This window comes from Ovis aries, chromosome 26, assembly GCF_016772045.2.
Source record: "Ovis aries strain OAR_USU_Benz2616 breed Rambouillet chromosome 26, ARS-UI_Ramb_v3.0, whole genome shotgun sequence".
NCBI lineage: Eukaryota > Metazoa > Chordata > Mammalia > Artiodactyla > Bovidae > Ovis > Ovis aries.
In genome coordinates this window covers 19,171,191-19,198,222 of record NC_056079.1, presented here as the reverse complement: position 1 = coordinate 19,198,222, position 27,032 = coordinate 19,171,191, and the positions used below count along the sequence as shown (strand labels likewise).

Below are 27,032 nucleotides of genomic sequence, written 5' to 3'. Positions count from 1 at the left end.
TGGCTGACTGTACTGTGTGTATGTGTGTTTTTTCTATATAACCATCTTGTAAACACTTATAATATGTACAGGATAACTTTGGCAATACACTGGTGGGATTCATGGATGAATAAACAGGTCTCTACCTTTTTATTCAAAAGCAGCACCCACAAAAATTGCTAACGTATGTTTTCTCTTAAAGGTATGAGCAATCCTGCACTGACCATGGAGAATGAGACTTAACTCTTCTAACAAAATGTACTCATGCTTCATGAAAGTAAGGAAAGTTCTTCCTTTATTGTTATGTTTTATATTTTTAATCACTTACTAGCCCTCTTTGGGCAAATAGTTTCCATAAACATTTATTTTTGAGTAACTCAAATAGAAGATGTCTTAGCAGACCCTTGGGATTGTATCAGTCATACAAGAAACCTTTAAATATAGATCTAGCTTCAGTATTAGCCAGTTATTTGGTTAACTTAATAAAATATAAGTTGATGAACAGAATTCATTTTTATAGCAAGAATTGATCCTAAAATGTTGAACTTTAAAATTATAATCTTGCAGTTTTTTGTTTTGTCCTTTCCTTCAGGTCTTATCCATGACCACCTATTAGCTGGATCTCACTGGGTCTAAAAATATAAGACAATTATAGCTTGTTAGTGCAGATCTCTACCATCCTTATTTTTAGTCATAGTAGGACCCCAGAGCATGTGTTGCCCTTAGACTAATCAGTGTTCCAAGTCATTTTCTTTAACCTATAATTTTTTTAAACCTGTAATTCCAAATCAGTTTCCTTAAAGCAAAATCTATTTATGAGCCTGCAGTTAATAAAAAGCTCTAAAAATGTCCTCTTTGGAACCAAGCCATAAATATCTTAACAAAATAAACAACTATATGTACTGCTACAATAAACAATGGGCTTTCCCAGTGGCTCAGTGGATAAAGAATCTGCCTGCAATGCAGGAGACACAGGAGATGTGAGTTCAATCCCTGGGTCAAGGAGATCTCCTAGAGAAGGAAATGGCAACCCGGTCCAGTGTTCTTGCCTGGAGAACCCAGGGACGGGGGAGCCTGGTGGGCTGCCGTCTCTGGGGTCACACAGAGTCGGACACGATGCGACTTAGCAAGAGAGTAACACCTTAAACAAAGTCATTTGTGTCAAAGTACTTCATAGATATCTGGTTTTCACCTTGTTCAGTTTTGGTTTTGATGAATGCAATTCTGTGTGCCAGTTGGCCAGCGTTTTTGGTTTGGGGTGACTCTGCATGATGGTGTTGTAGATCTGATTGATTGTAACTGTGGTTAGTGTCATGTGCTCGGTTGTGTCTGACTGTTTGCAATCCTGTGGACTGGAGCCCGCCAGGCTCCTCTGTCCATGAAATTTCCCAGGCAAGAATACTGGAGTGGGTTGCCATTTCCTTCTCGAGGGGATCTTCCCAACCCAGGGATCGAACCCTTGTCTCCTGTGTCTGCTGCATTGCAGGTGGATTCTTTATCCACTGACCAATGGGGAAACCTGTAACTATGTAGGATAGTGAAATTTTAACATTCTTAGTTGGGTTAATTAGCAAAGAGACAGTGTAATTTCTGGAAATAATTCTTAAAATATAACCATGATTATACAATGAATCATTAACTAATACCACAAAGTATTTTACAGAACATAGTTCTGTAAAGCAGACAAAGGTTCATGGGATTCTTTTTTTCAGTATGTTGAAGTAGCTATAATCACCATTGATTGTGAGGTCATCTGGTTAAATATTTTATGAGCTTTAACATAGTAATGTCACTTTGTGTATAAATCAGGTAGATTTCCAAGTATTTTGATAAGATCAGTGTTGGGTTTGTTCATCATTATTCTCAACTCTTTGCAGGACCAGAGACATAGTGGTTTCTAAATAATTGGTAATTGGGTGATAAAATAGCATCACTGAAATTTAAAATCTTACAGAAACTTGATTTTATTACATTTGGATATATAACAGTGATGGTCACAAAACCCAATTGCAATATGAATCAGGTGTATTGATGTAAAAGAAAACAAATGGTTTTTTGATGTAATGTTTTTCATTCTGTTGGCATACCAGTGCCAGTAAAATGTGTCTTTAAAAAAAATAAATAAATAACTTTCCTAAGTAGCTGATTATCCAAATAGTTTTTTAAAGTTTTTCCTGCTTTACACCTCAGACTTGCAATTCTTTTAGTACACATTTATACTGAATGATAATGTGATATTTGACTATATTACTAAATGTTACCTTTGTAGTCTCTTCTCCTTTTTGAACTATATTAGTAAATAACCTGTGGCCTTTTTGTAAAATGTTTCTTTGTTTCAGCATAGTTTCCAAATAGTCAAAATGTGCCTAAATCCATAACAGTGCTAAAGTATAGATTAAACAGCCTGCCCAACTTTCTTCCCTCTTATACAATAGGAAGTTTAAAATGCTGTGCTCCTGTGCACATGAAATTTCAAAATTATTTTCCTAAATCCTCTAACAACTCACTTGAACTCCTATTGGGCTCAAAACTAAAAACATAGAGCCCTGTAGCTCAGATTGGGGCCCCAAACCAGAAGTATTGACAGCACCTGGAGCTTAACAGAAATGCAGAGTTGTGGATCTTACCCTAGACGTACTGAGTCAGCATCTGCATTCCCTGCATTATAATAGGGTCCTCTGGTCTTGTGAATATATTATAGGTTAAGAATTCATGTAAGGGTCTATCTATATTCAAGAACACATCTAATGAGCCTTCTAGTATAGAAGACATTTAGTTTTGAATGAGAAGTGTTATTGCAACAATGAATGAGTTGGTTAATTTTTTGTTTGTGTTTTTAGAGCTAACACAAGAGTTTGATGTTTTCTGTTTCCTCCTAAGGTAATGAATGCTGTCGATGGATAGAAGAGGCTTCCCCCAGGAAGGCACCTCTAGCCAGCTGTTCCCATCCACTTTGGCTGGGTGTGCAGATCGTGAATTGAGTAGTTCTCTCAGCATTTGCTTTTAAAACATAACACATTTTTACTCCAGTATACAGATTGTTTCAACTAACACAAATTCTTCTTAAATATTAAAAGTAGTTATGGTTTATGAATCAAGGACAAGGATACCTATCATAAAAACTTGGAATAAATTCATGGGCCAGTTTTCACCCAGCTATTTGGGTAGCACAATGTATCACATAAGAAGCCCATTGATCCTCTGATTTTCTGATTCAGAAAATTGAGACTATTAAGATACTGAGATTAAAAGATATCACATCGCATTATAATAAGCTTTATTCATAAAACCTATTAGTTACCTACGAGAGTGTGGAGGTAGCAGATGAGACTTGTTTACTCCCTCTGATAAGAATCCAGCCTCAGACTGTGTGAACTATAAAAACTGTGAATTCATTACAAATTTCAAGTGGCCTGAAGTTGAAGATCACCATCCTTTTTTTTTTCTTGCTAGACTTTAATTCTAGCCTTTTTTGCCTGCTGGAAAAGAAGTATGATCGTTGAAGCTTGAGCTCAACTGGCTAGAAAATCTTTGTCAGATTTAATACATTTCTATTTCATCAGCAATATATTTTTCATCTCTTTTAATTATCTGAAAATGGGTAGAACTCTGTAATAACAATTATGAAGATTGGTTTATGATACTCTTTTTTGGGTTTGGCTTTTAAGTCTCTTTTTAGGTTATTTCTTCTATTGAACATAGCAGACATAATGATTTTTTGTTAAGAATTCCTGATGGGCCAATAGATTAATCCTCCATTGATATCTTTATTCTTTGTCCTCTCATCAGAAGTATGACAGTTAAACTACGTAAATACCTATTAAGATTAAATTATGCAAAGCATCAAGCAAAAATCATATACTTTTGGTAATTTAGTTCAATATGAACTAAACGGTATGCTGTTTGAAAACTGAGTTTAAGAGAAACTAAAGTGGTGTGTTTGTTGATGCCAAAATGTTCAGCTTCAGTAAATATACTAAGAAGCTCTTGTGCCTTGTATGCACTATTTAAAAGTCTTATTCTTTTTTAATTTGGTGAAGTGCAAGTTTTGTAAATGTTAGCAATTAGATTACGCTGTATACATTTTTTGGTACTGATTTTGAGGATTTAAAGCAGATTACCTTTTAAGACTACACAGCTAAGGAACTGGTATTTAATCAAAGAGACAGTGGTATTAACTTTTCAAAATCTGAATTAGACAAATTCAACACAAAGTAGACTGGAAGACAAGAAGGTAATGGGGTAGCATATCCTTGCAATTCACTCATACTTGCTAGAAGTAGGATGTTTTATATTCAGTGACTTTATGAAAGAACCAGTCCATTTTATAAATCATTTGAGTGCAGTTCTTTGAGCAATAGGATGGTGGTCTTTTTCAGATTTTCTTTAAAGTGAAAGATTTTGATGACAATCTACTTAAAGAAAACTCAGAAGATATGATGCATTCTTACTTTTATCTTAAAGCATTTGGTCATCATTTTCCATTACCTGAAGTGCCAGAAGTCTTAAGGGCAAGAGCATCATATAATGTATCAAGAATTATATGCAGCCAGATTTTTTTCAAAGCACAGTACTAGAGCTGTTTTTACAGACAGGAATCTGTTAGGCATCCCCTCCTGTCAAACTAGAAACTAGGGGGGAAAGTGGTATTTTTATTCTTTATCTTGCTAGAGTACTTTTAATCCCCGCTTTAGCTTTTTCATGTAATTATTGAAATACATAAGTCAGAAATACACATTAGAATCAGATATGAAAACATTTTTAAAAATAAAGTCTTTCTCATTAAGTTGTAAAGTTTCCCTTTTTGGTTTCATACAATGACTAATTTTTAAAGGGTTTTTTGTTTTAATTCTATGGGGTTATAATTTTTGGAGATGATGACATATCTCATTAGATATGTAGTATAAATTTCACCTGAGTGAACAGAGCATCAAATAGACCTACATTTTGTATATATTTATAAAATGTACCTTAAAAACACTTTCAACACTTTACTTTAAAAAACTTAATTGCTTAGCTCAAATTTGAAGACACTTGAAGTCCTGAGAGTCCATTAAATTATTTTGATTTTTCCTGTTTTTAGAGATTATATCATATAGGCATCAACTTAAGAATTTTTTCATTTAAAAATACTGTACAAATGCTTCATAGACATTAACTAGTTGCCATTGTGCGGTGAAAGGTTTGTTCTTTCAAAGGTAAAGAAAAACTGCATCTAAATACAATGATGAGACATTCAAGTAAGTGCTTATCTATGAATTCCCTCCTGTTATATCATAATAAAGTCTGGTTGATCACCTTTGATAGCTGTCTATATGAAATTGCCTTTGCACTGACAATCTAAATTGTTTTAAAGATACACTTTTCCTAATTGTCTACCAGAGATACTTGCAGGCAAAATTCCTGTCAACAACCTGGTTACAACATAAGTCTTTTGAGAAGAGGCAGATAACAAGACGAGGTGATTACTCATTAGTTGTTAAAGGAGTCTGAGGACAATTAGAAAGAGACTGTGATATTCGAGTACACTATGCTTGAGATAGCTGTTGGAAATACAGCGTGTTTGACAAAACTGGTCTTCACATCATAAAGATGTGAAAATCATACACAAAGGTCTTATAACCCATGTTCATAAAAAATTAAGCTAGGAATCATGTAATGTATGCTTCAAGAAAACCTGTGAAAAAGCTGTTACTCCATTTATGCTATCACCTAGCAAATTTTCCCTATTTTGAAATAGTACACATAATCATGCTGGGCCAGCTCTGAAGTTACACTGTATATATTATGGTACACAATTACTATCACATATTTACTTGTAAAATTCTGAATTTAAGAAAAAAAAGCCCCACATATAACAAACTTGTAAAAGTTAAATGCAAATCCACTTACACAATAAACCGAAATGAAGGCATCCTCGAGTATGGCCATCCCACCTGTCCCCACAGACCACAAATTCTGATCTGCTTACATTTTGGTTGAAGTGATAACATTTCAACAATGGATTCTCACTAGTAACATGTATCTCTAGTGGAGATAGAGATATTCTGCATCTATCCTTCTGTGGAAAACTGCTCTAAGTAACTCCAAATATTTTAACAGCATGCACTCCTTTTCCGCCTACTTAGCCCAGGTGGCGCTAGTGGTAAAGAACCCGCCTGCCAATGCAGGAGGCAGATCCCTGGGTGGGGAAGGTCCCCTGGAGAAGGAAATGGCAACCCACTCCTGTATTGTTCCCTGGAGAGTCCTGTGGACAGAGGAGCCTAGTGGGCTACAGTCCATGGGGCTGTAGAGTCAGACACAACTGAAGCGACAGAGCATAGCACGGCCAGTTTAGAAGTACTTTCTCTTGTGGAAGCCGATTGTGTTACATACCTTCAGTGTTCTTTTACAGAGATACCACTGGAATTTTTTTTTTTACCTTGTCTTGGTAACAATTCACAGATTCTAATTTTTATTAAAACTTTAGCAATTTGATCATGTCACTTATTAAAAGCATTATGCTCCAACAGCGAAAATCTTGACCTTAAAATCCAGCAGTCTTTTCCTCCATTAGATTTAGAACTTACTACCAAAAAATCTTACTTTGCTACAGAACTCAGGCAACTGTGTTCCACTTTGTTAATGGTCCAAACCCTGCACTTTCCCCTTGTCTTTGCCATAATGAATGTTATTCTTTTACAGTAGTGTCCTGATTTGTAGCAAGTGGACAGCACCGAAGGGATGAGTTCGAGTAGTTTGAACTCAAATTTGAAAGGAACTCCTGTGGATGATACACAGGTATCTCCCACCCTGATCTTCAGTGTAGCAGGAGGCTCTGAAATAGGATCTTCCAAAAAAAACAGGGGGGATGTAGGAGGATTCTTGTCCATAATGCAGTCTAGATTACTAAGAGCTCATTCTGTGACACCCTTTAATTGTTCTTTACCAACGAAAAGTTCAAATGAAAGTCTGGCCAATGCCAATAGAAACAATTTAAATCACCTGCAACCCTCTCACCACAGAAGTGAAGTTGCTCAGTCGTCTCCAACTCTTTGCGACTCCATGGACTGTAGCCTACCAGGCTCCTCTGTCCATGGGATTTTCCAGGCAATAGTACTGGAGTAGATTACCGTTTCCTTCTCCAGGGGATCTTCGACTCAGGGATTGAACCCGGGTCTCCCACATTGTAGACAGACGCTTAACCGTCTGAGCCACTAGGGAAGTCCCACAGGAGAGCTGACAGCAAGAACAAAACTGGTGCCAATGCCAAAACATAGATCTTTGATATTCTTGTCATAGCCAATATTCAGTATTTCTGTAGTCTGCAGTTGGGGAGAAGAGGAATGTGTTATATATACATATTTTCTTTTTTTATTTCTAAGTACCAGTTAAATCAAAGGGGGCCTTTTGATAAGTGACTTTAAGCTCTGGTTTATGTTAAAACAGCTCCTCATTGCTCGTAAAGGACAGTATTATTTTATGGTTCATGAAAACTACTTTGTGTTACATCTTCCAGGGAAGGTTTAACAATGTAAGGAGTTCAAGCCTGACCTGAACTTAATAGTTCGTTTGGCAGGCAAAGGTGCTTAATCAATTTAAGAAAAAAGAAAACATGCCATAGAGTTCCGCTGACGTTGAATTAAAAGAACTGATACCACGGAAAGCTTCAGTTCTGTTTATTCAGCTGAAACTAAGATTATTTTCAGAATTTAGATTTCATGTCTTTTTCTGTCAGTAGGTATAGCCCCTGAAGCCTAGTATTAGAAGTATCTTAAATGACCTATCCGAACATTTATTGTGTGAAAGCTGAGTATTTTTAAAATGCAACCTTGACTACACACTGTTAGTGTAACATGCAAACATGTTTTAAAGTTCTTTAAAAATATTACTTAGGCAAGAAGTAGAGGATATGAGCGAGCCCTGGAACAGCTAGAATCTACAGGACAGTCGGTATACATATGTACACTTCAGGTATGGTCTTTTGGTTTGTTTATGCTTTTGCTACATGGTCTTTGCAGGGGTTTAAGACACCAGCCATTAATAAACACTGTTCTTGTTAGAAAAGAGAGGTGTATGACACAAGTGAAATGGGTCCCCACCAAACACCTTACATTGTCACAAGTGTTTAGATTTGCTCAACTTTTTCTTGCTCCATGCTTCTTTTACCACCATCAGTTATACCATTCCACTTCAGTTTGTACCAACTTAGTGATCTACTTGTGTGAAATATTCTTACCTGTAGTTATTCCGGACTCTGAATAGAAACTAATTCTTTGGTTACTTGAAACTCAGCACAGATTTCTCAAAAGTGAAGAACAGCTGGGCAGTACTGATAACATCTGACTCATTAAGAAAAACACTCAAAATCATGTCGTTTCCCACAGTTAACTGCTGACAATGTGTCGCACTCTTCAAGTAACTCTTCTCATCAGAAAGCTGTCAGTCTTTTCTCTGGATGTATTTCTTTGGGCTACTGCATTCAGACATGATATATAACTCACCATCAGTAAACGGCTTTGCTTAGCTAAGAAGTGGGTCACTTGTAAACATACTTTGGTTGCAGCTTTATTTTCGTGAAGAAACTTCTGCTGTTATAAGATACATCATTTTAAAAGTTTTAATTCTAATTCTCCTGTTGCTGTCCCATGAGTTGGGAATATTGTGATGAATGTTTAGTCTGGTTATGTCAACATATTTTTTTTTTTTTAAGGCAGTTACAGTGTCACAGTTGACTGTAATCTGATAATATAATCCACACTCCAATGTGCCTTAAAAGCACACCATTCAAAGTGCACTTTTCTTGTTTTGACACAGTGGGTATGAATTGGTAACCTAAAAAAATAATAAAATGTATGGTACAGAGATTCACATGGCATAACAATTGCTGTCGGGTCATCATCTCTATCACTGATTTGTAGCAAACCAGGCAAAAATGTGAAATGTTAAGACTGCCCTGGACAGTTTCTGTAGCAGCCACTCAACTTTCCCTCTAAAGTGGAAAGATGGCCACAGACAGCGCATAAATGAATGTGGATACAATCCAATAACCTTTATTTATGGATGCTAAATGTTGAATTTCATATAATTTTCACACATCAAGAAATATTCTTTTTTTCTCCAACCGTTAAAAACTATAAAATCCATTCTCATGTCACTGGCCAGAGAAAAACAGGCAGCAGGCTGGTTTTGGCTGATGGGCCGTAATTTGCTGACTCTTGCTCTAGTAGACTTAACAGAATATGGTGAGTCCAGAATTAATGTCTTAGGAACATTAAAAAATGATCAAGCAAATATCTTTGATCCAAAAGCTATATTTAGTGAGGGTTATATTATTATTCTTTTAGAAGTTATAAAATGTATTAATTCTTGAAACCAAAACTGATACAAACTATGAAATTCCACAAACTACATGGCTATTCAAAAGGCAATCTTTGTAATTATTTTTTTAAGGAAGTGAAGATCAAAAGAAAAAGAAACCAATTAGATACCTGCTGTATTGACTTTAAAAGGAAGCCACAGTAAGTTAGATCAAATGCATTTACTTTTGTCTTTCAGAATAAATGCATCCCTGGAAAGGGGAGTCAGAAGTCAAGTCTTAACATTTGGTAGAGGTATGCATAAAAAAAATAAGCGAACACTGTTATCCTGTAGAAGGCTCAGGTTGATTTTTTTCAATTAAGACATTAAAAATCATGTAGTAAACGAAATTACTGAGTTCTGTTCAGCTGCCGAAATTTAAAAACAAAAACCCCCAATATCCCAAATATTTTTAAAACAAAATTACCAGCCACCAACATATATAAGAAAACATTTCTGAAGCCTTTATTTACAAAAGCTTTAAAAACAAATAATCCCTCTGTTTCGCAAATGTTTTGTTTAAAAAGGACCACCCAGTTACAGCATTGAAGTATCATGAATAAAGAATGTACAAGGGAAACAAACTAATGTGGCTAACATTTGGAGATTTGCTAATATTACTGATTGAAGTGCAGATGACACACATCATACCTTGTAGTCCGTCACTTCAGGGCAGTTAATTATTACCAAAATGCCTTCCTACGCATGCTCTGGTCTGGTCACATATTCCACATGGCTAAATATTTCACAGTCTCTTTTGTCAATATATATAAAATAGATTGCAAAGATATACACAAAAAAATAAACAAGCATTACACTCCTCAGGTAGTTTTATTAGCTATACTGTATATAGCTAATAAATATATAATTTTGTATTATGTTGTTTTGCACCAAATTTCTCCATTATTTATCTTTGTAGCAACTATGAAAGCTCGAATTTTTTTGTAATTTAATTTGGTACAAAATATACCTAAAGACTTGGCAATCTTTGGATTTGAATGAAATTGATTTGTGGCGTCAACAAATCAAGAGCATTGTAAATATGGCTATAAAATTTTTTAAAATAAGGGTAAACAGAGATGGAATAAAAAGAAGCAGATAAGGGAAGTGTGCTATCATAAAATAACTGCAGCTTCAACATCTTGGGTACCAGTTTCCCGGCAGACATTAAATGTCCAATCACAAAGGATTTTTCCTGAAGGGTGTAAAGCTGGTTTGAAAAACACTTCAGTCACAGAGCAGCCTACACACATGCCAATTAGAAACTGACAGACACTAGATGTGCTTGGAAGGTTAACTACTACGCACAGAAACAGCAGTTACTAAGCTCCTCAGTAGTTTTTTGTCTTTTCTTTTTTGTTGTCCTGCTGATTCAACCATTTGCACAGTGCATGTGCTATATTCCATGGGTCAAAAACAAGTAAATATGGTAAAAGTTGGCAGATGGTCATTTTTCCAGCTAAGAGCAAGGAAAAACCAAAACTGCTGATAAAACAGAGGATTTGAGTCAGAATCACTCTCTAAAGTGCAAAATTGATGGTCCACAATCTCAAATAGCTAAAACTCCTGCAGAATGGAAAGGAGACATGAAACAGGGAAATAAATTACAGTCAGTGCTAGTTAATTTAGGAACGGGAAAAAACAAACCAAGCTCAAGTAGGTGAAGTTTATCAAAGTATTCAATACCGTGTAGCTTTCCCCACTCACACACTCCTACTAACAAGTGTATTTAAGGCCGGATTGAACCTGAATACTTTTCTATTTATTAAGATCTGAGATAGGAATGGTAGATACTTAGTGCTGAGAGGCAGAAAAATAAGCTATGAAGAAAAAAAAAAAGTAATGTCTACTGTCCAAGGGATTCAACCAGAGATAAAACCTATATACAAGCATGTGTGTATCTCAAATAAAATAAAAATAAGAGAACTATTTCATGTCATGACTGCTTGCTGGCTTCCTCTTCATATGCATTCCCTGTGCCATTCTGTACATAGGATGAACCAGAACCAAGGCCATACAAATGACCACAATATTTGGCATCATCAATATGATCTTCAAAGAACATCTAAAAAGGAATTTTGGAAGAAAAAAAAAAAAAAGATAATTTTAACCAAAAGGTACGACTGGTAATTTATATTTCAGCAATGTAAGTACTGATTATTCCTTAACTATGACAGCTCTTATCTATGGTGCTACTCTGAAGCCACACATTTAAATTAAACATATAAGACTGATGTTCTTAAGAAGTACAGAGTTCAAAAGAAATCAAAGAAAAAGACTACCAAAAACTACGTAAACACAGTGCCTTTCCTATTAACACTCAGACCATTTTATGAGAATTTGTAATAATGGAAAAATGGCAGGCATTTTTAGTCCATTAATTTAATAATACTTAATCATGAGAATAAATAAAAATAGCCAATAATGGGTTGGAGAAGGGGCTAAGGTTTATAAGTAGCCTTAAGTCTATGTGAAAGGCCAAGACTTTTGGCTAAAAACAAACCCCCAAACATGTCTGGACAGCAAAATCTGAAAATTCACATCAGGTTATTATCCTTAATAAAGCCAAGAAAAATAAAGATAACAAATTAATAGCAGAGAATCCACCGTTAACCCAACTATCAAGGCATATTTTTAAATGCAAAGCTGAGAACGCAAAAGGTTGTCTTTTAATTCTCTAATGGAGCACTATGAAAACATACAAAACAAAATATTTACTTGTCAGGAATACAGTCCAAATCACTTCTGAATCAATACCACTTGGCAAAATAGCTATATGCTTCCTATTACACGTATTATTAATACATTTCTACAAAAAGCTCTAAATTCCCAGAATTATCCTCAGTCATTTCTTTAATGTCTAACAAGATATACTCTAAAGAATTCTACAGTATTTTGCAAAAAGGAAAATGTTTTTGTAAGCAACAATGTCCACTGTTTTCGCATAACTGGCTTTCTTTTCTTTCCATTTATCTATTAAGTACACCTGTGCCCATCACTTAACCTAAGAGTAGACTTGGATTCATTAAATTTCATTTTTCTGTAGCTGACTTCTTTATACTTGAAGAACTTATCTCTGCCTTTTGCCTCTTAAGGAATGTCTGCCCAACATGATTTTTGACTTAGCTACTATTTCAGATTTATTTAACCTCTTTAGAATTCAAAACCTCTTTGTAAGAATCAACTAAACAGCATGAGTCCTACTCTGTAAATCCTCAAAGTACTGAAGTACAGCAAGTTTAATACCTAAGAAAAGACAGTGCCAGGGAAAACTTAATTATATGGATTCCTTGACCTGACAGAAGCAACACTAATGTGATTAACAGGAAGTACTCTGGAGTTCCCCTATTAATGTAACCCTGGATGAACGCTACTGCCTCTAGCCTCGGCTTCCTCATCTAAGAAATAATATGGTTGGACCTACATAATTTCTAAGGTAGTTTAAGTTTCGTATTCTACTAAGAACTTATTTTCTTTTTTTCCTTCTGAACTGCATTTCAAGATGACTAATTTTTGATTACTTTCATTCAAGTGTGGTGGATATAACTTAGATGGCAACTGTAATTATATCTTCACTTAATATGTACTTATTGCCCCTGAAACTTTTGCCATTATATTTTAATGTTCTCAACCTAACAACCAACTGAGAAAAAGGCACTGATGTCTTCATACTTCTCTCATTTTGAAAAAGGCCATTCCTGTGAGCAATGAGTCAGATCCTGCCTGATGCTGTGGTCCTATCCGTTCCAGCTCTAACTGTTCAGCAACTTCCTGTAAACCACCCTACAAGAAAGAAAAATTGCTTGTCAAAAGAAAAACATTGCAACATCTGGATTCAAAAATTATACAACATAGACAATGATCAAAACAGCAATGAGTTTCAGTAAAGATGGACCTTATGAAGATCAGCAGAAAATAAGAGAATGTGAATCACTGATGCATTTGTTGAATGTGGGAGACGTTTATAATTCAATAGAAAATTAGATCTTACTTGGGGAAATTTATCTTCATCATACCCTTTAAGGCATGTAATGGCAAGTAATTTCCCTCAAGATATGGGGGCAGCAGATCATATACAAGGTAACACAGGCTAACGTTTACAGAGTACACTCACAGGCCATCTCTCCATCCATCAATTCTTATAAAATGGACTATAGGCAGGTACTTTATAAATTTTCTTAAGCTTCATATAAAAAGTTTCATCTAAATATCTCTAAATAGCTTCATCTAAATAATTTGCACAAAACAAAGCTCTTATGACTAATCAATCCTTGACTACAGTTTTTGTTAGATAAAAAGAGTATGTTGTTACGAGAATATAACCCTTTAGAAGGGTCTGCTCAACACCCACCTGTGTAAATACTGCTAGGATTAGAAAGGAAAGATAATGAGATTGAAAGAAAGGAAAGGAAAGAATAAAGAGTGAAGGAAAGAAGGAAGGAGAATAAAGAGGGGGAAATAGGAGAAGAGAAAGCAAAGAAACAAACATCAGGATGAATGACAAAATGCACACAAAGAAATTTCTCTCTAAACTGTTAAGGCCTCTACCAGCAAACTAGCCCTTTCCTATGTCACAGCTTGCAACAGTGCTTTGCACAGCAGTTGCTTCAGGGCTAAAAACAGCACAAGGATCAGGTATCATTAGCAGCTGCTCAGGAGAGCAACAGAGTAGGCATTCAGTATGGCTGACTATACGTCAGAAAGTACCTTTGTCATCAACCTAAATTTTAACACTGCCAGTTACTCAGGGCATATTCAGAATGTCTAATATGCTCAGAAAATTTTCAACAGCATACTCATAATCAATAACAATTTGGTTCTTTGTTCGCCCAAACTGTCACTATTCAGACATGTCAAATTTAAAAAGCGTATTTCCACAGCCAGATAAAAATATTTAGGCCCTGGCTTCTCAGCATGCAATTCTTTCAAGGGATATGCTGTCTAGAGACATGAGGACAGCCTACTGTAAGTTCACCTGAGTCACAGAAGAAGTCTATTCAGATTGCACAGAATTCTGTTTTTTTTTGGTACTACAAACATGAAGTAGTATTTCTTAAAAACTTCCCAAATGGTATGCTATGTCCTGTAATGAGGTAAGGAAACTTCAGCCCAAAGACTGTTTCTCTTAGGATTTTCAGTTCATCTGTCAAAAGCAAAGCTTCCTTAAGTCAATTCCTAAATTATTTCTTCCTACATAAAAGTAAAACTCTTAAAGTTTTCACCATCTCCTAAAAGTATGACTCCTTGCACTTCTAAAAAGCTGGGGAGGAGCAAACTTGATCAGCCTTGATGTAGGTTCTATGAAGCAACAACTTATATGTAAATGTTTTTCTTGAGTTACAGCTTAAGCACAAACATACCTAAAAAAATAAAACCACTATGTTCTTTAGGAGTCTGTACCCCATCAGTGAATTCACTCTAAAACTAAGAGCACTTTTCCTGATAAAGACACTTTCTTTTGGAAAGAATTAATGCTTAGAAGTAACAAATCATTACACACATGGTAATAAGCATCAGAATGTAAGCTGCTGTTTAGATAGGATATACCCAATTACCAGCATTTACTACTAACAAGATGATGTCCATGGGTTGGTAGTGAGGAGGAAAAAAAAAAGAAAAGAAAAAAATCCCTTTATAGGAACATGACCCTATGACTAAACCTGAGAATATAACCTCTCACCAATATAAGCTGAAGGGGAAACTCTTTTTGCTACATGACTGACTCTAGCTGCACACTGCTGGTCCCGAGACTTCCTCCTACATGGGAAGATTATGTGTTGGGAGACAGGGAGAAGTTGCATTTCTGTGTCAGACTCTCAGATTCTGTGCTAGCTCATGTTCAACGTGGCAAGAGAATGACAAGAATATGATCTTTGGTTTGAATCTTGCTAAAGCTTATTCTGCAAATATATAATGAAGCCTTGAATAAGGATTTCTTATAAACTATTTTTTATGCAAAAAAGGAATCAGATGACAATGTATAATCAGATAATGTGCATTTAATATAAAACTTAAAAATAAGATTTAAATCAACATCCAACCCAGCATCTTTTAAGTCAGTTACCCGCTCTGAATAGCGTGTTGATTACAAATAAAACCATTTAAAGACTTACTTTGAGATTTTTGCAGCTCTTCATGAGGTACTTCACATCATAAATGACAGGAAAAAACAATCGAAGGATCTCAAAGAAGTCAAGTTCTTCTTCAGGCAAGTTAGAGTTGGTCAGGATTTTGATTAAGTAGCCAAAGTCATAACCACTATGAAAGGGTTAAAGAATACAGAAGAGGGACCATAAAAACCATAGAAGTGAAAAAAACATTTTTTTTCAATACAACTTTTAAGCGAGTCACACCATAAACGGGAGAGGAAAAAGAAAGGAACCAGAAAAAATGCACAAAAGAACAGAGAAAATAAACACATTTACAGTTATAATGAGGAAATGCCATCATTCACAGACAGTGATAAGAACCTGTCATATCATCTATCAGGAATGTTAGTATACAAATCTCTACAACTATCCTAGGACTGTAGTCACTGAACTACTATTTAGCAGATCCTTCAACAGAGAACTCTCTAAAATCAAACTGTCCACAGCAGATGTCTCAAAAAATAGAGATGAAAGGAGACTTGGCAAAAATGTCAAAGACAGCAGAAAAACTGGCACTCAGAAGACAAAATAATGTCTGTCTTCCCATCATTTATATAATACAATCATACATTTCAAAAACCCAAACAGTAATTCCCTACCAAATTATTTTCACTTAAGTAATTTTATAAAGAAATACTCTCTTCCCTCAAAATTTTGTTCCTATCTCAATCCCTCAGAGATACTAGTGGGAATGTTGTACATGAAAGAAGTGAAGCAAGTAAAGGCTGAGAACTAGTATCTAGAGAACAAAAAGCCAACTCCCACATACTCAAATCAAGATCCTGTCCCTACTGTCTGGCTTTTCCACAGCTTTATACCTCCCTGCACTCCATCCCACAATCACATCCCTTCTCTTTCCTGTCAATCTTTCCTTAAGATCTCGCACAGGATGCCTTCCCCCAAGAGCCCCACTCCCACAGATTTTTCAGACAAGCTGCTTTCTGTACCACCATTTAAAGCACATGTACTGTTTTCTCCACTTCTTTAAAGGGCAGGTGTCACATCTTGACATTTTTTTCCCCTTAAGACACATAGTTGGGACTTAAATATTTGATGAGAAAGGCTATTTAACATACCTTTTAAAGTGACAGTACATATAAAATTTCTATTCAGTGTTTAGAGTTTTACTTCTTACTTTAAAAAGAGGGGAAAAAAAGCTTTAACATTGAAAACCATAAGGAATATCAAGATATAAACAATAAAATCAGAGATTATAGCCTATTTTATAACTTAATTCCTAGAATCTTATCAAACTGCTTGACATACGGTAGATAACAACTGTTTTTTTGATGGATAAATGTTTTCATTCTAAGGCTTAAAAATGTTAACTCTATTTATTAAATAAATAAACCTATGTAATAACACAGATTCCAAATGGCGTTGCTGGACTTAAACCAACGTCTGTTTTTTCAGCCTCCACTCTTTCCACTATGCAATACTGTCTCCCTTAGTCTGAAATGGATCCCACATCGTTAAATGAACCTTTAAGGAGACCACATTAGCCTGTTGAGCTATATGGCAGCCAATTCTCTGCTGAACTAAGCCTGAAATGCTGACACCATGACCCAAGTCAAGTGTGAAGCAGCTAGAAAATGGTAACACAAATACCATTTGCAATGCAGTCTTTTACCTATGAAATGATAACCATTTGACCCCTTCACAGAGGACTACTCCTGATGTCATAAGAAGTTCTGCAAAGTACTGGGTCTCAATTCCTTCCTCCTCATGTTTTTTAAACTGGATACCAGATGTTGTGAGCAGCTCTATAGAGTCTTGGGCATACATGTCCTCCCTGGCAGGAGAAAAAGAAAGACAACATTCAAAAGTGCCATATTTCAAACTATGTTTCTCCCACTGACATCTACAACTACAGTGCCAGAAATATCAAGAGAGAATGGGCCTGAGTCCATTTGTTCCAACATTTCATATATACGGAAGGTAAATGTGACTGAAATACAAAGGTCAACTTAATTTTAGAAGAAAAATTATACAGCAAATTATCATTTGAAACAGTCCAATGGTGAGATTTTAATCTTTACTATCCATCTCATTAGCCTTTCACAAATTAAGTAAATTTAACTGGGTTCAAACAAAGAAAAACGGTCTTCTACTCACCGTAGCTACCACCACAGAGTAACAGACATGTTCTTATCCGGGCTTTCAGTCTCAGCAGCCATTTTAATGCTGCCCAACAGAGCTGCAGCCACAGTGGTGAAGCCTGTGTCTATCTCCCAGGTTCTCAGCAGAGAGAAGGGAGAGAGATTGAAGGGAAAACTCCTGCTGTGCCAGCGTTAAACCACAGTCTGTCTTAAAGAAGGAGGAGTTGCATCCTCTCACTACCATGAGCCTCTCAAACAGTTCCAATCAGCAGTAAGCTGTTTAAAATCAAAGACTCTGCTGGAGCAGCATTAATTTCTCCTTCTAACAGCCTTACTCCTAGAAGATTACTTCTCAAAAATCAAGCCAGGAAATCTAAATATAAACCAATCTTTCAAGATTTTACTTAAGCCAAAAAGAAAACCATCTTTAATATCCAAGCACAAGCACACAGGTATCCAAAATACTATATTAAATCAAAAAAGTGATCAAAATAAAGGTATGTTTCTGAGAATGGAAAGTATTTCATGCAGTGCCCACTGGATGTTTCTATTTACTTTGAAAATTGTGAGAATACTGATTTCTACCACTTAGCAAAAGAAAGTTCTATAAAAGCTTTAATAAAACTAAGCCAAAAGGAATATTGCCTTTGAAAAGTAATAAAACTAGCAAATGAAATATTTAAAAACAGGAATTGCAACAATTAATCTTAAGTCAAAATTCCCTGGAAAATTATGCCAGAAAACTCTTTCAAAAGGATATCTGAATAAACCCAATACAAGTTTTTTCAATTACACAACAGATATTACTTCCTTGTTATACTAAAACATGTACTTTAAACAAGTAGAATCTCACTCATCATGCCCAGATGCTCACTAAGAGACATGCTCTAGCAACTATAACCAACCAAAGGCATAAGAGACTCCTTCTCCAGGCTCACATTATTCTGGGCCATATGCTCACTTTACTTTTACGCGCTCTCTCTTAATCACAATTTAAGCTTGAAGAGGGCAATGATTTTTGTCTGTTTTGTTCAATGTTATATTACCAGGGAGTACTGCACTATTTAAATCAGTATTTCCCAAACTTGCCCAATGATAATAATCACTCAGATTAACTTGTCAATAATATGGATTCACAAGTGCCACAGCTGGACATACTGTATTGCCATCTCCAGGAGAGAGACCTGGGTGAGTACTCTGGTGTTTCATGATCAAATATCATATTCTACTTTACTTTTCATGTATGTATCAAGTCCAAATTCACTTTAGAGCAAATTCCCAAACACTGATCAGTACCTAACAGTTCTAATTCTTGGAGTTCAGCAACAGAAAGCAGACAGAAGAGTTATAATGACCATGACCAACTTTCCTCAACATTATGTCCCTGGGACCTAGCACTGCTGCTGACACATCCATTCTAGGAACTCGATAAAAGTCAATTTTTACCTTTCTTCAAAATATCCAAGATTCATGGTGCTCTTTCTCCACATTAGGTAGAACCGGTTTTATTTTCCAACTGACCCTTTCTACTAAATGATATTTTTCACTATATCCTTAAAGATCTCTCAAGATATTAACATTAGGATGAATGGCAATAAAACTACAGCATGAGTTTTGCTGTATGAGAAAAAATGTACGAGAAAAAAAAACGTCTTTCAGAAAATACACTAACAAAGCAGTTGTTATAAGACCAAAGATGTTTCTAGAAAGGAAAAATGTCTATTTTACCAAAACTGAGACCCTGATAGGTCACCTACTACTCACATACTGAGATCATAGCACTACCTTAGTACAGAACAAGGATCTGATGATCAGCTTGGGAAAAAAGCAATATAGAGCAAATGAAATGGTAGAGAACCGATTTTAAAAAGGGTTACCTTTCAGGAAAAAGATAAAAGGGAATTTTCAGAATTAAAGAACTTATAAAACGTTTAATCAGTCTAAATAGAGATAAGTACCTTTCACCCTTGACAAAGTTCTGGAGAGTATATTATTAAATCCAACAGAGTGAAAACAGAGTCAGGCTAAACATAATGCAATTAGAAGCCATACTATTACACCACTGATAACACTCCTCTAAGCTCATCACCCCTGCTTGTTTTTAGATCTTACATATGCTAAGTATCACACTACAGAGAACAGAGGTCCTTAAATGGCACTACCATCAACTGGGGCTTCTCTAGTGGCTCAGATGATAAAGAATTCACTTGCAATACAGGAAACCTGGGTTTGATCCCTGGATCAGGAAGAAATCCCTGGAGAAGTGAATGGCTACCCACTCCAGTATTCTTGCCTACTTTCACAGATAGAGGAGCCTGGTGGGCTATAGTCCGTGGGGTCACAATGAGCTGAACAAGACTTAAGGGACTGACCACCACCACCACTACCACCATTAATTGTCCTACAGCTTCATTTACTATTTTGCAAATTGGATGTAAGATCATATGAAACAAGCAGAGACTGTCAAACAGAAGGATACTGCAGAATAGTATCATACTCAGAATGTATTCAGCATATCCCCATCTTACAGTCAGTTTGTAAACAATCTGCCCTCACCCAAAAACACTGGAAACTTCCCTAAGCTATCAAGACTACTCTTACCAATTATACAGAAGTACTGTAAGTAAAGAAACTGGGTTGTGACCCAGGACTTGAGTTAGAATTCAGATTCCAAATTGTTTCCTAAAAGAAACACCAGGCTCGAGGATACTAAATACTTCTCCCATATGTAACCTGTAAGAGGTTCTGTGGGCTGGGCTGACGCAATAACTGATTTGAAAGGAAAATGCACCCAAGTTTCTAGGAATGATCTTATTATCACCTCTGATGAGCCTTCTATTCACACAATGGACTATAACCATGATAAGAATCTCTTCATGAGAAGGATAACTTTTACAACAAAGACATATATATTTCAAATTGCACACAAAGTTTGAAAGAAAAATTAATGTTGTAAAGTTATCCTTTTTCTATCAAGAAATATTTTCAAAACCCAGTTTTCCAAATTTCAAAATAGTGGCAGTTATGCTTTTAAAATAACAGCTCTAAAACTCAAAAGTTTCAGCATTTAAGTCTTCTTTATCCTGTTTTTTTTTTTTGTCCCATAATAAAAAGAAGAAACAAAGTTTTGAAATTTTAGGTTTTAAATATTTCCAGGGTAGCGATACCAAATTTCATTTGTTGTACCTGATGGAAATTGATTTCTAAAATTAAACTAAAAAAAACAAGTTTGGGTTAAATTTATTTCCTACTTACGTCAAATTAAATTTAAAGTTAAACTGCCAAGTTGAAGTTCCTGGTGGGTATTCTCCTTGCTCATTCATAAATGTCAGTCCTAGCTGAATTATCTTCAACAAGTCTACATTACACCGCAACAGTTGGTACTGATAGTCAGCATTGCTCCTGAATTCTCCAATGGGTCTTGCAACCACGCCTGGAAACTCGGTGTCCTGTAAAATAGTTTTAAGGGTCATTACTTACTAAATGGTTGAAACCACAATCCCAAAATTCCTAGAATAATTAATTTTGAGTACACATTGAAGAATCCTGTTAGGGGTGATATTCTACACAATTCATGTTCAATTACAATGTACCTTTTAACTAGGAAGAGTATTACTTTTTAAAACCATAAAACCACAAACTTAATGACTTCGTCTTACTTTAAATATCATATCAGGAAAAAATTACCATGTATAATGTACACATAATAAATGTAACTAAGTACTCTATTCCTGAGGAAGGAGGAAGAAAATTACAAATTCATGTTTTTCAACAAGTATGTGAAACTATGCTCGTAGTATTGTAATATTAAAACCAATGAAGACGGTTAAAAAGACTAGAAAATGTACCATACTTTTTAATTGCTTTTCTGAAGTAAGTATTTAGATAAATACCAAAACCCTCCTACTTTTTTGGCCTAAAACAGTACTCTCTACACTCCAGAGAAAACATACCCTTAAAGACAGCATGCCACCACTCATTCTTGTAGAAAGCTATCACATATCTAAAGTTGTCACTGCTTTCATTTGAGAAATAAATGATCACTATTAATTTCTACCATAAAAAATAACTTCATTCTAATTATGGATAAGAAAATACATCTATTAAATAGGACATTATCTGTGTACATTCAAATATTCATATTTTAACCAACCAACCTGCCCCTCCCCAAAGCAGCATATTTATTTATATTAAATATGCTAAGAAAATAAACATATCATTTTAGTAGTAAAATTCAAATTAAGAAACTAAGAACAAAACCAAAATTTCAATTCTTATAAAGGAGAGAAATGGAAACTTTTCTAAATTCAGAAACTCAACAACCACTTTATTGGATGCTATGTATTATGCTAAGTGTTGGGGGGAGAAAGGATGATTAAGATACTAAGCTCTTTCTTCTCAAAACTAGTAATCTAGAATACTGTAGAGAAGTCAAAACAGACAGTGCTCAAGAAGCAAAAAAATTAATTGAGTAGACAGGCTAGGCAGAGTGAACAGTATATACAAAACTAGAAATGTTTAACAACACAGTATGTTCACGGAATTCCACTGGTAATTAAAAAACAAACAAAAAACTACAGATCAACAATGCTTCAACGGAAGATCTGAATTTTTTTGTTTGAGAAAGACATCTAGGAGCTCCATCTGGTATTAGTATCAGGTCTTAGTGTTGCTAGGAGCAGACCTGGCATTCACAGCTAGGTCCTAATGGGTCTTCTGCTGAATATAAACAATTGCACACCATAACATCAGACAAGGCCAGTCTGTAATCATAACTGAACATATGCAAAAACACATTGTCCAAACCATAAAAATGATCAAACCTTCTTCTATCTTAAATAACAAGTGACTGTTGCTTCTTTACAGCTTTAGCCTCACTCTAGTCTTCTCTCATTCTAGTTGAGACTCATTAAGATATCCTATCGTGGAATTACCCCAGCTTCCCAACAGTTCAGAGCAGAGCCCCACTTCTTCACTCCCTTCCTAAAACCACTGCCACACACCCCAATTCCTAGGTCTTTCTAACGCTCGCTCGCTTACGCAAATAACCCCATGGTTCTAAGAATGAATTTTCCCTCAATGCAATGAGTAAGAAACCCAACTTGTCACATTACTAGTGTGTTCTTGGTGGTCTTTAGTTGGGAGGTCATTGACAAAATTATTTTCATTAAATACCTAGAAAAAAAATCAACCAGAAGGGTTGAATTCAAGATGTTTTAAAATCCTCTTTCATAAAAGGCATTTTAAAGATTTTGCTCACAGGCATACCATAGCAACGTAATTATATTTTCGGATAACTTGACGAATTTTCTTCATTTCTTCATCCAGGTTGCAAGCCCAAACTTCACAAATTCTTTGGCTATGATCTACAGTTGCTGCTGGCATAGTGAGGGCACAAGGAGTCTAGCTGCCAAGCATCAAAATGTTATACTTGATTGAAGATTTGTTTCGTAAATGCTTTATCCTTTATTTGTGTACCTGTCAAAATAAGAATCAGTTATACCAGGAATCTGAATCACAGAATGATTGAGTTGATAGAAACCTAAGAGATATTTATTTGAGGTCCTTGATTTATGAGAAAATCAAAGTTTAGGATGTGACTTGTCTAAAGTCACACCACTAATCAGTAGGAGGAAAAGGACAACACAGGTTTCCTGGTTCTAATGTTAGGTAAAAAGTGTTTTCTGCATACACACTAATCATTTTTAAAAACTTCCCATTAATAAAAAATTGCTCTGAATTCAACTCACTCTCTGAATAAAACTTTATAAAGACATCCCTTTTCAGGTAAACATGAAAAGTGACATACTGAAAGACGTAACAAGATCAGATGTTACTAGGGCAAAGGCAGTATTAGTACTTGCTTTTATTCCTAACTGAACATTCAAAGTCTGATTTAACTACAAAATTTACCAGAATTTATTTAGGTCAGATGGGAGGGGCCAAAAGTAAATAATTTTTTTCTTTTAAGAAGTTCTTTCTGAGCAATAAAGAATAGCCACAGAAACTGTTTCAATGTCTGTAACTGCTGATGGGAGAAAGAAGGGAAGCGATAGAGTCTCTGCATTTCAAACTCTAATTTCCTAAAAATCCGAGCATTTTCCCTGGTTACCAAACACACGTCACGTTTCTTACAAACACAGGTTTCATGGTAACAGTACAGACCAACATTTTGGTTCTTAAGCGGGGAAATTCCGGATCCTCTTTCGCTTTTCACACAAGTTTGAAAAAACCGTGTAACAGACAAGTGTAAAAACGAGTTGTGACCTCTTCTTATAACTCTACAGTCACAAATGTAACCTCGCGTGCTCTAAGAACAGAAACCAAAGATCGAAGGGCTACTCCCTTTATAACCCTCTTCACTCGGCTACACACACACAGACACACACACACAATTTGGAAAGGCCCTGTCGTTGAACATTGCTTTCCTCCACCTCGCTCTCTACTACACTTCCAGAAGACCTGAAGAGGCACCAGAGGCCTTCTCGTTACTGGAGGTAGCCAACTCCGAACAGCGGGTTCCCAACGAAACGCGAGGACAGTACAGACACATTCAAGTCATAGATAACTCTCTTCCCTGGCAGAGAGCCAGCGCGAAGGCTGCTGATAACCACTGACTGGAGCCCGATTGACTCCAAGCCCCGCCGCAAGGACTGCGAGGAGCTGACGGTCTAGGCCACCGCCCTCCACTCCCAATTTCCGTCCCGCACCACTGAAGCCCCAGGTACAAAGCCTTCGCGTCATCACCCCGCGCCACCCCCTCGACAGACCCCCCAGCCCCAATTACCTTCCCCCCCCGCACCCGCCGCTCGGCCCGTCCCAGCGGCCGCCGCGCTCCAGCTGGCGCCATCGCGCGCCCTCTCAGGTTCGCCGTTCCCGCCCCCTTCCTACTTCCCCAACCCGCCCCTCCCCCCCCACCAAGTCTGAGGTAGACGCGAGATCTACTTGTGTCGCTGAGCTCGCGCTCCTCCTCCTCCTCCTCGCCATAGAGACAGCACCCAGCGGCGGCAGCGGCGGTGGCGGTAGCGGCGGGGGCAGCAGCGGGTGCCCCATAGACACCGCTCGCCGGGCAAGGGGGAAAGGGGAGCCGGAGCTTCGCCGCACCGCGCTGCGCTGTCGCTTCTCGCGCGTCCGGGCAGGGGCGCCGGATGATGACGCCATCCGCAGAGGGGGCGGGGCACGCAGGTGACGGAGGCTGAGGCGGTGGAGAGTTAAAGCGGTCGGGCTGGCTGGCTGGCTGGCTGGGGCGTCAGGGCCGCGAAGGTTAGGACCGACCGCCAGTCTCGAGCGGCGAGTTCCCTTCTTTTCAGCTGCTGCACTGACAATAGCATGCCCCCGCGGCCCCGAGGACCCCCCGCCGGGCCTGCTTAGAGAAGACGCGGCTGCCCAGCACTTGGGCCGGGCTGTCCCTGCCCGCTCCTCCTCTGTCGGTGGAGAACCGCCGGGCTGAGCCGCTGGGAGAAGCAGGCCAGAGCCTTCCGGGGCCGCGGCCCGGGGACCCGTGGAGGATGAGCTGGCTCTTCCCCCTGACCAAGAGCGCCTCCTCCTCCTCCTCAGCTGGGTCTCCCGGTGGTCTCACCAGCCTCCAGCAGCAGAAGCAGCGCCTGATCGAGTCCCTCCGGAACTCACACTCCAGGTGACTGGCCGCTGCCTCTCCGACCGGAGGAAGAAAGTAGGGCGGGAGGGCGGGCTGGTGCTAACCACACTCGCAGCTCCTCAGGCCGACTCCCGCCAGCTGCCGCGCTTTTTTTTTTTTTTTTTTGACATATCTCCCTTGGTCCTGGGTCTCACGCTTGCTCTCCCATCCCTGACCGACGTTCAGGATTTCTTCCGGGACCCTCTTCCCACCCTCCCGCCCCCACCACTGCTCAGCTCCCCTAATTCCGACTTCCCTCATCTCCCCTGACACACCGCTGCCGACTGCACTCTGTCTCCTGTCTTGTCTGTAGTATGTCTTGCTTTGCCCGGCTTCCTTACCAACCTTTCTTTTTAGCCACCTGTTTGCCGCGTTGGCCGAATTGTTAAAATTCTATACTTGGCTAAAAAGGAGATTACCCTTCGCAATTCAAGTTTCACAAATCGTGGACTATATTTGGAAAAAAACTTTGAACCCTAAAGGAAGGGGAAAACAAAGTTTTCATAAGTGAGTTCTCTTCTGGGAGCAACGTACTCAATCCTCTTAAGTCTCTAATAGATTTACCCTGTTCATTCTAACCCAGCTCCCCGCAGCTGGTACCTATCAGTCGGTTCATTTCTCACTTTGTGATTCTTGTTCCTACACTCAGGAATTAGCTTCAAGTCATTTTGCTTGTTCTGCTGGCGTTGTTTTTGTTTCGTTTTGTTCATTTTCAGCGTGGTCAGTTTAGAAATATTTTGCAATTCAGATTATTTCAGCTGTTTTTATTGCAGGTATCTGTGACCTCTAGTGGTTTTAAAAAATTAGAACAGCCTCTTTATATGAATTATGCAACTATATTTACGTGTCAGCATGTATTTTAATGGAAAGATATCAACATCTTAATAGACTATTCATATATTTGAAATATATATTGAGGTATTAAAATTGGTTAATTCTAGGAGCCATTTTTTGTGTTATACTAATTTTTTTCTAAACAAGTTGTAGTATGGAATCGTTTTAAGTTAGGTATATTGTTAGAATAAAAAATCATTGCAAAATCGGTTTGGCTCTAGAGGCCTGTTGCTGATTGAACCTCAGGTGTTCTTGGTTCTTTTTCTCAATTGTTCTGCTGTTCAGAACTTTGGAAAGGTGAGAATTTATGGTATTAAACAGGAAAGAATAGCATGGTGTTTGATTTAATGGTAGCTTTCTTTTTGGAAAATTAAGTTCATAGAGCCCTTACAAGTCAATCTGACTCTGGTTTTCTCTACTAACCTGTAAGAGCTACTCTTGCAAAATATGTTTATAAAATAAGGATACTCCTTTTTTAATAAACATAACAAAAGTTCTCACCTTGGAAGGCTGTTTGTTCACAATTGCCAAAATACTTTCTAGAACCATACCTTTGGAATTAATTGTTTTTAAGCCTTTAGGATATTGTTAGATGTTCTCACAGCTGGCAGATTTTATTCTTCGAGGTTGGAGTTGAATTTTCAAATATTCCAAAGTCCCTTGCTGCTGCAGCTGGTAAATAACAGAAGTGATTGATGTGAAATGTATTGTGTATTTTTCTGTGTGTGTCTCCCAAACAAAGTTAGAGTTGAAGGCAGGAATTGCTAATCCAAGAATTCTGTAATTGGCTTAAGAGGATCAGTAAATACCCTGCGTCAAAAGCAGAAAGGATCTATTTTATTTGTAATTTATTTTTTGAGCCAGAAATTATGGACATATAATTAGACGTGTGACATTATCTGCAGTATTTTGTGATATTTTATGAACAGCTACCTTTAATTGCTTTATTAAAATTTCTTTCATAAAAAATGCTTGAAGTTTTTATCGAAATATTTC

The 27,032-nt window shown here is 37.2% G+C and overlaps 3 protein-coding genes across 10 annotated transcripts in view; 2 read left to right on the top strand and 1 right to left on the bottom strand.

The window, feature by feature from the left end:
* Positions 1 to 5,283, top strand: part of ZDHHC2 (zinc finger DHHC-type palmitoyltransferase 2) — a 66,357-nt gene extending 61,074 nt beyond the window's left edge. For both annotated transcript variants that reach the window (XM_015104574.3, XM_042241248.1), the window contains exons 12-13: positions 182 to 256; positions 2,860 to 5,283. In XM_015104574.3, coding sequence (XP_014960060.1) covers positions 182 to 222 — 41 coding nt within the window. In that variant the 3' untranslated portion in view covers positions 223 to 256; positions 2,860 to 5,283. The remainder of the gene's footprint in view (positions 1 to 181; positions 257 to 2,859) is intronic.
* A 4,476-nt stretch (positions 5,284 to 9,759) lies between these two features.
* On the bottom strand, positions 9,760 to 25,240 carry CNOT7 (CCR4-NOT transcription complex subunit 7). 5 transcript variants are annotated; one of them, XM_042241251.1, is made up of 7 exons: positions 25,146 to 25,240; positions 22,835 to 23,044; positions 20,822 to 21,015; positions 17,098 to 17,259; positions 15,432 to 15,576; positions 12,991 to 13,101; positions 9,760 to 11,383 (listed from the first exon to the last, which is right to left on the bottom strand). In XM_042241251.1, the coding sequence occupies exons 2-7, from the start codon at positions 22,949 to 22,951 to the stop codon at positions 11,255 to 11,257; spliced, it is 858 nt and encodes a 285-aa protein (XP_042097185.1). In that variant the 5' UTR covers positions 22,952 to 23,044; positions 25,146 to 25,240; the 3' UTR covers positions 9,760 to 11,254. The 5 variants fall into 5 exon arrangements, with proteins under 5 accessions (XP_042097185.1, XP_042097184.1, XP_004021782.1 ...); XM_042241250.1 differs by lacking the exon at positions 25,146 to 25,240 and adding an exon at positions 24,485 to 24,691; XM_004021733.5 differs by lacking the exon at positions 25,146 to 25,240 and adding an exon at positions 24,512 to 24,691.
* The window catches only part of VPS37A (VPS37A subunit of ESCRT-I), a 38,146-nt gene continuing 35,859 nt past the window's right edge, over positions 24,746 to 27,032 (top strand). For all 3 annotated transcript variants that reach the window (XM_004021731.6, XM_060407053.1, XM_060407052.1), the window contains exon 1: positions 24,746 to 25,202. In XM_004021731.6, coding sequence (XP_004021780.1) covers positions 25,075 to 25,202 — 128 coding nt within the window. In that variant the 5' untranslated portion in view covers positions 24,746 to 25,074. The remainder of the gene's footprint in view (positions 25,203 to 27,032) is intronic.